Source organism: Malaclemys terrapin, chromosome 11 (genome assembly GCF_027887155.1).
Source record: "Malaclemys terrapin pileata isolate rMalTer1 chromosome 11, rMalTer1.hap1, whole genome shotgun sequence".
Lineage (NCBI taxonomy): Eukaryota > Metazoa > Chordata > Testudines > Emydidae > Malaclemys > Malaclemys terrapin.
In genome coordinates this window covers 43,284,593-43,297,005 of record NC_071515.1, presented here as the reverse complement: position 1 = coordinate 43,297,005, position 12,413 = coordinate 43,284,593, and the positions used below count along the sequence as shown (strand labels likewise).

At 43.2% G+C, this 12,413-nt stretch overlaps 1 protein-coding gene across 2 annotated transcripts in view; it reads right to left on the bottom strand.

Moving 5' to 3' along the window:
• STK39 (serine/threonine kinase 39) overlaps nt 1-12,413 on the bottom strand; it is a 160,463-nt gene that overhangs the window by 113,730 nt on the left and 34,320 nt on the right. For both annotated transcript variants that reach the window (XM_054043774.1, XM_054043776.1), the window contains exon 2: nt 4,317-4,429. In XM_054043774.1, the coding sequence (XP_053899749.1) occupies nt 4,317-4,429 (113 nt within the window). The remainder of the gene's footprint in view (nt 1-4,316; nt 4,430-12,413) is intronic.

Genomic DNA, 12,413 nt, shown 5'->3' with positions numbered 1-12,413 from the left:
ACATTTAGCACAAAAGAAATTCAAGTACAATTTAATATTAGAAAGTAAAGAACACACTGTAAACAGAAGTATTTAATTCTTGAGCTACCTAATAAGTTACTTATTAAATGCAGTTCTGTGCTCGCCCATTATAAAAGCCACTACCATCCTATGGAAAATATTTATCATAGTTATTGTATGAATTGCATTCTTAGTAGAGTACAGTGTTTAACACAATCAGTATTCTCAAAAAGGAGAGCTCTCATAGAATGCTTGGGAAATATATTCGAAGTGCTATACATAGAAATCAAAGTACTTGTACAGATGCAATCAAATAGTTTAGGGATAAATGGTGTGTGTGTGTGTGTGTGTGTGTGTGTGTGTGTGTGTGTGTGTGTGTGTGTGTGTGTGTGTGTGTGTGTGTGTGTGTGTGTGTGTGTGTGTGTGTGTGTGTGTGTGTGTGTGTGTGTGTGTGTGTGTGTGTGTGTGTGTGTGTGTATCTTGTTTTGAAACCGTGAAGTCACAATGCTAGAACAGAGCTAACAATTATCAGGGTCCTCTGCCTTTTAATGTATTTGACTAAAGACTCTCAAACAGATTATAAACATGCACTTGGAAGAGTCAACACGGGAGGACAACAGTCACGTGTAGCCACCAAACTGTGTGTGGGAGGGAATTTCTGGCTCAAGTAGAACAGTAGCAGAAGGAGAAATAAGCTGTTTGCACATAAAGGCAGAATTACCATCATTAATATGGTAAAAAAGTGTGGGGAACGAAGAAGGCAATATGGCATCAAAAGGTCCAGATAAACTGCCTCTGTTTTGGCAGACAGGCAAGATATCTTAGCATTGACAGACAGACATGTGGATACCTCAAGCCCTGACAGAGAATGTTTTACAAGAAGGTAGCCCTTAAGAGAAGGCACTAATCCCTTTTGAAAAGATTGGGATTGTTTAACCCTTTCCCTCGGAGTTACCTCTAGAGCCAGTTTAAGAAAGATTGTTTCATATTACACCTCTACCCCAATATAACGCTGTCCTCGGGAGCCAAAAAAACAAAAACTTACTGTGTTATAGATGAAACCGTGTAATATCGAACTTGCTTTGATCCACCAGAGTGCGCAGCCCCGCCTCCCCGGAGCACTGCTTTACCGCGTTATATCCGAATTCATGTTACGTCGGGGTAAAGGTGTACTTTAAAATAAAGCCTCTTAGCACTTTTGGGAGGGGTTGGGTGAAGTAGTGGGCATGTGCTAACACATCACACCACATTCCAGTGGAGTCCTTTCCCCTCCCAGGTCCAGTTCAAGGCTCTGATTATCTACAGAGCCCAAACACATTGGAATTAAGCTGCCTCAGAAGACAACTCCTCTACCACAATCCTCTTGAAAACAGCTACAACTGGTTGAGACATCACACTATATCAAGTGGGCAAACCTTCTGGCCCAAGGGCCACGTCTGGGTAAGGAAATTGTATGGCGGGCCATGAATGCTCATGAAATTGGGGGTTGGGGTGTGGGAGGGGTGTGTGGCTCCAGCCAGGGGTGCAGGCTCTGGGGATGAAGGATTGGGGGTGTAGGAGAGAGTGCTCTGGGCTGGGACCAAGGGGTTTGGAGGGCAGGAGGAGGATCAGGGCTGGGGCAGGGGGTTTGGGCACAGGAGGGGGTCAGGGGTGCAGGCTCTGGGTGGCACTTACGTCAAGCAGCTTCCAGAAGCAGCTGCATGTCTCCCCTCCTGCTCCTTTGCAGAGGCATGGCTAGGCAGCTCTGCGCGCTGCCCCGTCTGCAGGCGCCACCCCGCAGCTCCCATTGGCCGCAGTTCCTGACCAACAGGAGCTGCAGTGGCGGTGCCAGGGGCAAGGGGCAAGGGGCAGCGTGCAGAGCCCCCTGGCTGCCCCTACATGTAGGAGCTGGAGGGGGGACATGCTATTACTGCCAGGAGCCGTGCAGAGCCACAGCACACACAGAGCAGGGCAAGCCCCCAACCCCGCTCGCCAGCTGGAGCACCAGAGCGGGGCAAGCCCTGGATCCTGCTCCCCAGCAGGAGCTCGAGGGCCGGATTAAAACATCTGAAGGGCCGGATGCGGCCCCCAGGACATAGGATTATACAGTGCAGGGGTGGACAAACTAAGGGGAAGGCCATCAAGAACCAGATGAGGAACATTTGCAGTGGAGAGCCCAAGACGACAGGATATACTATCAGAAGGAAGATGGCTGAGCCCAACTTGTGTGAGGGCATGGCTACACTTGCAGATGTAGAGCACTGTGAGTTAAACCAGCCTTCGTAGAGCGCAGTAGGGAAAGCGCTGCAGTCTGTCCACACTGACAGCTGCAAGCGCACTGGCATGGCCACATTTGCGGCACTTGCAATGGCATTGGGAGTGGTCTTTATGGGCAGCTATCCCAGCATGCAAGTGACTGCAACGTGCTTTTCAAATGGGGGAGGGGAGGTGGAGTGTGACAGGGAGCGTGTTGGGTGTATGTAGGGGGAGAAAGTGAGGTTTTTGGGGGGCTGAGAGCATGTCAGCATGCTGTCTTGTAAGTTCAGACAGCAGCAGACCTCCCCCCCCCGCCTCTCTCTCTCTCTCTCACGCACACACGCACGGCTTGCTTGCCTGCTGTCAGAAACAGAGCTTTGAAAGGGCATTTCCGCATTCCTACAGGAGTTCAAAACAATGACAAGAGTGGCTACTTGACTTAAGGGGATTATGGGACATTTCCTGAGGCCGATCAGAGTGCAGTAACCCAACACCTCATTCACACTGACGCCCATGTGTTGTAGCCAAGGTGCAGCAAACATTATTCCTCTCGCCGAGGTGAAGTACCAGCAGCGCTGTAGCCGTGGAGTCAGAGCATTCTACGTACCTTGCCAGTGAGGCTGGGGAGTGAGCTAGTGCGCCCGGGGCTCCTTTATTGCTCACGAGTGTAGCCAAGTCCTCAGTATCAAGGGTAATAGTCAAGACACCTTTATCTTGGCATTTCCACATCAAGGAGACCATTTCTCTTCCAAGAGAAATTTAACTTACCTTATAGTAACTGGAGGTTCTTCAAGGTATGTGGTCTCTATCTGCATTCCACTGTGGGTAGGCAAGCACTCCATGAGCCTGGAGCCAGAAAACTTTGAAAGCAGTGTCTCTTGATCACCTCATGCCTCTGACCAAGGGATAAAAGGCAGAGCGGATCAACCATCTCTCCAGTTCCTTCTCCACCACAAATCAGAGAATAATCCGAAGCAGAAAGGAAGGAGGGTATCTAGTGGACCACACATCTTGAAGAACCCAGTATACAGAGCGTATGCCTACCCCACAGTGGAACATACATAGGGAACAGCATTTGAAGAAGAACTACAAGTTTCTTCATTAGAAAATAAAAAATCCACACCCTCCCGGTAACAGCAACCTGAGAAGCAGAAAGTAACACTCTCTTTTTTGGAAATATTTGGCATTCTTGGATTCTTGTCATGCTGCCTAGATAGCATGGTGATTGGTCTTATAAGCACCTGAATAGAAGGAGAGTTATGAAAGTCTGCTAAAAGAGTTCACTCACCTGATAGACTGCCATCACTGGTGCATTAACCTATTACACTCCTACTATTCTAAAGTGGCTATTGTATAAAAACGCACTTTAAAAAAATAAATAAATAAATAAATAAATAAAAAGGTCTGTATTCCTTTGATCAGTGATCCAAACAAGAGTTTCTAAAGCAGTTGGTATGGTCTATTGGATTAAAGCTAAATGGCACAAACCCATATTAGGTCTGTGATATGAAAATCCTGATATGTGAAAAGATATGCTCTTAAGGTGTGCTGTAATCCATTTTAAGACCAAATACAGACATTATTATTTTTCCAAAACTTGCAACTTCAACTGGCTTTTTGTTTGTTTAAAATGCTGCCATTCTTCATTGGGATTTTTAACCCAAATAATGTGTGTACACACACACACACACACACCCCCCAAAAATAGTAAGTAAGTTTTGATTTAGACATGAATTTCTTTTTGTAAGTAGTCTTAACATATGAAGTTCAAACATTTTTATGGTCAAGTTTCAAACTCCTGAAGACAGAGTCACTTGTAAGAAATGGCTACGGCTTAGAGTAGCTCTTCCAAAGGCCTCAACACATACAATCCTGAAATATCCAATCTTTGCATGTCTGGTTTTTGCACATTTGAAATATTGTATGGTAGTATAGTTACTGGATGATCTGGATACAGTTCATTTATTAGTGCAGTGGCACATGTCTCCCAGATCCTTTTTAACCTGTTTTCTACATAAAAAATCTCAGATCAGGCAAAAAAAGAGCTGCCCACCAACATTTTTCTCTTTGAATTTACTTACAAGCAATTCATCCATACTGGTCTGGCATTTTTCTAAGTTGATTCGCTTTATTGCTACACGTTCTTGTCTGGGGTTGCATAGCGCTGCCTGGACTACTGCTGTAGCACCACTACCTGAAAAAGAACAGAATTGGAATACATGCTTACATATATAAACACCACAAGTTTACAGTAAATTTTAAAAGTGTCAGGAGTAAGAATCAAGTGCTAGTCAGTAGCTAAGAAGTTTGAAGAAAATAACTTGAAACAAAAGTTAGGCATCTACCGGTGTGTCAATTTGGACATTCCAAAAATGAACTGGCTCTCCGTGAGAAAGGACTGAAAATGCGCACGCACACACACACACACACACACACACACACACACACACACTTACTTGCCGAAAGAAAAAAAGTTTTAAGACTCAATATATTTAATCTTTTTATTTTCGTGTTTGTCCCATACTTCTAATTTCTAGAAACAGTTCTCATCTTCCACATTTATAAAATGGGATGACCACAACTTAACTATGGAGTCACCTAAATAACATAAATTAAGAAGGTGGAGGCCCATCCCGGAACATGTCAGTTTCAAATCAACAGGAATTTAAACCTTCCATTACACACAGAGTTAGCATATTACTACAAAAGAATACCAAAATATTTTAATTTTTTTTTTTTTTTTACAAAATGTTACTTGGCTCAATTGTTTCAGGACGATCCAAACTTCTTAGGATTTTGTCCATGCAATTTAATGAACTGAGGGAAGTTCCAGTAAAACTGGGTGCGCCAAAATTTCTGCAGTTACATTTGTGTTCCTGCTTGTTAACAGTGAGGTGGAGGAGCACCCAATAGTGAGGTCTGACCTTGGGAGCAGCATATTAGGACAAAATACTGCTTCCCTGTGAGGATCCTAATTAGGTATATCTAGGCTACAAAAAAACTGGACTTAAGTCTCAACTGAGTTGAGCATGGCTAAACCATTTCTAGTTCTCATACACAGCAATACTGTATTAGAGGTGACCAATGGTATTTTGCATGGAGTAACACTATTTTGTTTTCAGGAAGTGTTTTATTTTGTCACAAGGATTAGAGAGTACCATTGCTTCCTTTACCAAGAGCTCTTGTTTGCCGTCAAGTGGACACCTCAGTACTGTTGTTTCTAAATTAAATGCATTCCTTTCAACTCCAACTCAGAGAGAAGGACAGTGAAATGCTTACACGTTTTTCAATATCCTACTGTGATCAGAGTGAGCCCGTATACAGGAGGAGCAAGGAGATGCAATGGGAGCATTTTGTCCATTCATGTTGCAAACTGTAATCCTCCTGAGTAATTACTACCTGTAGTCCCATTTTTTATTTTAATTTAAAATTATGGATTTGTACCAACTCATTGAACTCACCAGATTGTTCTATTCAAATTGGCCTGCTCATACACTATGTTCTACTTAGGCTTTGAAATTGGTATGTTCTAGAGGAATACAAATTGTGAACAAAAGCCTTTTGTTCCTATGTTCCACAAATGTGGTGTCAGTTACCAGCTGGCTTAAGAACAATAGGCAACTTCCTCCTGCTATCTGAAAACAGAACTGACACAATACCACATGACTAGAAGTTACTGTGTATGTTTGTTTACTTATTTAGATGTATTGTTTATTGGTATAATTTTGTTCACATCATGCTTCAAAACAAAAGCTTTTAGCTCAGTGCATCTACTTAGTTACAAAATAAAGCTGATCTCAAAAAAAAAAAAAAAAAAAAAAAAACAACCCTACAACAGAACAAGTCAGAAGTGCTTTTGCAGGATGTGGCCTTTGACAAATATTGGTGCAATCTGCTCTGTCAACTTGGGGGGAAAAAAAACATGTCTAAGCTGTTCCTGCAATGGCATCCAGCAAAAGAATTAAGTGATATTAAATAGACACACCGGGAAACGAAAGGCCTACCCCCAAAGGCCAAAGTTTCAAATATATTTTTGTTAATTTTTTTCAATGAACGTCAGTACACAATGTGTGTCATTATATTTCAGCTCCGTACTGGAAGAGTTGCTGCAGAATGAAACCAGGATACAGGAACTAAAGAAAAAGCTTGCCCTTTATGTATCTTGTCCTATGCCAGGAGTTCAGTTAATTTGTAGTGAGGGAAACTACCCAAATCTGCACTTTCCTGCTGGGTGAAGATTCCAAGGGTAAAATCCTGGCCCCACTAAGGTCAGCAGCACAACTCCCACTGACTACACTGGGACCAGGATATGACCAGTTTTATTGGATGCTAACAACTCAAGAGCACCCATCTACCCGTACCACCTCCAACTACTAGACCTCCCCCCCCGCCCCCCCCCCCCCACACACACACTTTTGGCTGCTACTCACTCTCCCTTCCCTTTTCTTCAAGGCCAGAAGGGACCACTATGATCATCTAGTCTGACCTCCTGCACATCAGAGGCCACAAAACCTCACCCACCTACTCCAGAAATAGACCCATAACCTCTGGCTGAATTACTGAAGTCCTCAAACCATGACTTAAAGATTTCAAGTTTCAGAGAATCCACCATTTACTCTAATTTAAACCTGAATTTGATTTAGTTGTTTCTCTCTTTAAACTTGCCAAGAAAAAATTATCCAGGTTTGTTGTTCCCAATTATAGGCCCAGGTCTTAATCCTGTAAAGATTTATGCATGTCATGTGCTTAGCTATGGGAATTATATCATTGATTTCACCAGAACCAGTTGTGTGTATAATGCATGTGCTTAGTTTAAGTCTTTGCAGGACTGGATCTCAAGAGTATACAGTTATTGTTTGGAGGCTCCCCATCACACAACTCCTATCCAATCCTCTGCATTATGCATGATTAGAAGACTTCTCCTGCCTTGTGTCTACTGAACTATTATTTGATGCAAGTTCCTTAAGGAACTTCCTTTGAAGTCCAGTTTAAGAACTTCTTATATCAGTTTCAAGCATGAACCAAAATTACCAGCCACTTACCACTTGTGGTCTCCTTCAGCAGCATGCCAGAGACAAAAGTCATCCATGATATATAGTGACAACTGCTCAGGTGGCCTTCTGTGTTTTAATCTAAACAAATCCACCACCATCTCTGCTAATTAGTTTTAGTTTCCTTTCCATTTTCACGCTCAGAGGGAGAGGCACAGCGCCCCACAGTATTTATATGCTATATGGCCAGCTCAGCAAGACAGTTACACTGCACCTAGCAGATTACGTTGTCTCATTTCATATGTGACTACATCAATGAACACTGGGTATCTTTTAGCTCATGCCAACAGGATCTACACTGGGCACTTAGATTGTAACGTTACAGTGCACTACGAGTCACACCTCTGTAGAGTGCACTGCACTGTGTAGAAAAGCCCTAACAGGTGGGAATTTAAAGTGGCTTAGTTAAACTGCATTAAACCCCTGTCTGGACACCAAGGCCAGGTCTATACTCAGTATAACTATGTCACTCAGGGGTGTGAAAAATCCACATCGCTAAGCAACATAGTTATACTGACCTAGCACTGTCTACAGAGGGGCCTGTGTCAGCAGGAGAGCTTTTCCCATCTGCCAAAGGTTCATTAACTACACCAATGGGAGAAGCTCTCCCATCAATGTAGGAGCATCTTCACTTAAGTGCTACGACGCAGCTGTCCCGATGCAGCATTTTAAGCATAGACCTGCCCTAATTCTGAAAGAGTGTCCTCACAGGGGTTTAATGCAGTTTAACTCAACTACTTTAAATCCCAATTATACCTTTTAGTTAAATTTACTTTCCTAAATGTCCCCATGTAGACAAGCCCAGAGTGATTTTCTTCCATTGTTGGAAGGGGAGGTGGAAAGGGTTGGGAGAAGGAAATCTCTCATGACTGCTTTAGTAGGCACAGGGACTCACTGAGGTGCAGACTGGAGAGTTTTCAAATTGCCAAAGGTCACTTGCACAATTTACAGTGAAACAAGACAGATCTCTACCCTGTCCCACCAAACTATTGCCTTTCAGCAGCATCTTTTGCAAGTTCCAGAGGTCATATCAGCACCTGTTCTCCGATGGCAGGTGCCTCACTTCTCCACTTGCCACATCATGTCCTTAACAGTTTGGAGGCCCTAGGGATCTTCTTGTCCTTGTAGGCACTTTAACTCACATGTAAAAGTAGCGTGAATGCTCGAGTCAGCAGTACTAGTTGGGTGTTCAAAGTTGTGTGTATGTTCAAGTGCTTTGCTGGGACGCTGGAGGGTCAATGTTGAAAGTCTTGTCACACCTGTTGATAGAGCTACTGGATCACTCCAGAGTTATCTTTAATGAAAAGCTTATTTCTCTTTTGGGACCTTGCATGCCCCTTTGTGCACCTTGTGCGTGCCAGCACCACAAGAAGGTTATACTGGGATCCTTGGAGGTGCAGTAGATAAAAAGGAGCATGTATCTTCTCTTCTCCTTCCTTAGAAAGAGGTTATGGCCTGCTGATGTGGGAACTACAGGACAGGAGAGCTCTGTGCTGGTGTCTGCTGGCCATGAGGGAGGATTAGAAACAGGTCTGGCTCTGTGGAGGGAGAGCCTGGAGGAGTTGCTAATTGTCACTTCTCTTCCGAGCCCAGAGGATTCAGTGTGGGCCACTGCAGCTGCTCCTCTGCTTGCTTAGCAAGGCCTGACCCTATTATGGCAACAGCTGCTATCATCCACCTGACACAGGCATCGACTGCACTCAGTTTGCATTTCAAGGACTTCTTTGCTAACAAAGGCTAAATTAAATTAAAACCTAAGTTCAGGAGAAGTTGATGGCTTTGCTGATCGAGTGCCCTACTCCCTGCAAACAGCAGGCTGGGACTTTGTAAGGCTGATTTTACATAGAACCCAAATAGGAGTTTAAAAAGCTAGATCTGTTTGCATCAGATTTAGATTAGCTTTAATGAAGTTTGTGACGTTGTACAGTCTATATGGTTTTATAAAAATAGAAGTGAATATAATGTAACTGGGATATGCTTCATGCAAAAGGTCTCTTGTAAGGTATCATTACAAAGCTCATAATCTACTGCGTGTGATCCTATTTCCTATTTGTAGAAATGTACCACTCTTGTATCTAAAACTAGAAATATAAAACATAACTCTGAGGGCCTATTGTAATTATGTAAAGTGTGGGCCATTAAGGATGGTTTGGAATCTTGATGACTCCCATTGTCTGCAGCTGGCTGTACTTACCTATGAGTCTTCCTGTATATGTGTGTGCTGGCAAGTGAGTAATGAAGTCCTGCAGTGACATGTGATCATGTCACCTGAACGGCACTTTAACCCGGTGCTTTTCCAGTGAGGGGGTGTGGAAACCCAGAGGGACAAAGGGTTCCTGCCTTATGCAAAAGATATATAAAGGGGTGGAAGAGAACAAGGGGGGAGAGGAGCCATCATGAAGAATCCCCTAGCTATTACCTGAGCTGCAACAAAAGCTGTACCAGGGGAAAGAATTGTGCCCAGGCCTGGAAGGTGTCCAGTCAGAGAAAAAACTTACTGAAGCATCTCTGAGGGTGAGATTATCTGTATTCAGTTTGATTAGGCATAGATTTGTGCATTTTATTTTATTTCGCTTGGTGATTTACTTTGTTCTAAGAAAAAACAGGAGTACTTGTGGCACCTTAGAGACTAAAATTTATTTACTTTGTTCTGTCTGTCACTACTTGGAACCACTTAAATCCTATTTTCTGTATTTAATAAAATCACTTTATTTAGTAATTTACTCAGAGTATGTATTAATACCTGAGGGAACAAACAACTGTGCATCTCTCTCTATCAGTGTTATAGAGGGCGAACAATTTATGAGTTTGCCCTGCATAAGCTTTATGCAGGGTAAAACGTATTTATCTGGGTTTAGACCCCATTGGGAGTTGGGCATCTGAGTGCTAAAGACAACCACGCTACTGTGAGCTGTTTTCAGGTAAACCTGCAGCTTTGGACAAGTGATTCAGACCCTGGCTCTGTGTCTGGAGCCAGACGGGAGTGTCCGGCTCAGCAAGACAGGGTGCTGGAGTTCTGAGCTGGCAGGGAAAACAGGAGCAGAGGTAGTCTTTGCACATCGGGTGGCAGCTCCCAAGGGGGTTTCTGTGATCCAACCCATCACAAAGTTATCAAATTAGGCTTAATAAATCCTTGACAAATACTAGTGTTTTTACAAGAGCTGGCTTTCATATAAAGGCACTTACAAAGAAATCACTGAATCGTCAATTCTAACTCCTTGCAAATATTCCAGCTTAACACTTACTCTTCCTCAGAAAGGTGGTGACTATTGTCACTTCGTGATAGATAAAATATGGTATGGTGGCCAACAATCATAGCTTTTCACTCAGTTTTCTACACTGCACAAAATTAAATAACTGAAGGTACTAGGCAGAACACACAAAAATGCTGAAAGCTGGAGGAGTGTGGAATGCACAGTATGGAGCCCTAAAGGAACCACCTGGCTAAAGGGATGAATGGGCTGTCATTTTGTTTCAATTCAACTTTTTATGAGTTGTGTAAAAGCTCAGATACCACAGTGACGGATGACAGCACAAGACAGTCAGTATTAACTGCTTAACACTTTCTAAATGTCTGTTTTATTCATCATCAAATGGGAATGGAGGGGATATTGACGTGGACTGAGACAGATTCATTTTAAAGTTTGAGGGGACAGAAACAGAGGGGAGGAAAAAGAATTGATGACTTTGGCAGGGCCAGGAAGAATTATTAAACCCTGGGTGAATGAATGAGGAAGTGTCAAGGCTGATTCCCCACACTGGCACTTCGAGTGCAGAAGGTGGGGGCCCGCATGGATTCTAAAAATTAATGCTTGCCACTCCAGGTTTGTATTAATCTCCCAAGGTTACAGCTTTTCTCTGATCTTGGCTTGGCAAACGCTGCCACCACTCAAGTGAAAAAACTGCCTCTTGTGAGTCCCGGAAAAACTCACTTGGGAAGTTTTCTCTGTGGCCCCTTAGCTTTTCCACCCCTCCTTTGGGAAAGCCGAGAAAGAAAACAAAAGGGAAACCCAGCTGTTGCCACCAGCTAATTGAAAAACATGCACAGATCTTTAAAAGACAAAACCAATCAGGTGGTTTTTGTTTTTGTTTTTTAAAAAGGGTAAATTTTATTAAAAAGAAGACAGGAAACATCTGGAAAAATCAGGCTATGGCTAGATGTTACAGAGCAACTGAAAAGGGGTTAAACACCAGGAATGGCTCCCTGGGGTCCAGTTTAACATTACAAAAGAAAACAAAAATACCTGAGCTTAGCACAGAGGAAATCCACAAGCCAAGATAAAGAAATAAACTTGATTGCATCTATCTAAACATTCCCTGTCCCAATGAATCCTTCTAGGTATGGAAGATAATTTTTCATACCTGGTTCAAACTGTACACAGCATTCCTGCTGCCCCGTCACTTCAGCCAAGGGAAAGCTTCCCCCCCCCCATTTTTAAAGAGTTCTAGCCTTCCCATTGGCTCTTTTGGTCAGGTGCCCACTCCCTTTCTTTTACCTGGGGGACTTTGTTAACCCTTTACAGGTGAAGCAAGCAGAGAACAGCCACCAAGAGGGACTTTATAGCTAACTGGCTGGCTGGGTATCCATAAAAGGGAGCTACTCCTACTCCCTCCCCCTTCATTTATCACAAGGCAGAGTCTTGTGTGTATTCCTGACCCCTGGGGAGTAAATGAATGGCAGGATGGTGTGTGAGAACAGAAAAGTGAATGCACAGCGGGTGAGAGGAGTGCACATGCAAGTCTGTTGAGGAATGATGTGTTGTGCATTCACAATGTGTGTATGCCTATTGGCCACTAGGAAGGTACTGGAATTTTTGGCAAAACCGGTAAATTGTAAACACACAATTTATTTAGCATGTTTTGACCCCCTGCAGGGGGTCTGCAGACTATGTTTAAGGTTTCCAAAGGGGGTCCACACCTCCATTTGAAATTTAAGGGACCACAAATGAAAAGGTTGAAAAGCACTGCACTAGAGAACTGATACTGCCCATTGGATTTGGTTACAGTTATCATTAAAAAAAAATAATAATCCACATTCAGCCACAGATCATATCAGTGACATTATGTATCTCTGAATAGAGAATTTTCCTTCAATATCAGATTATATTACACAGTCAGATGAACTAC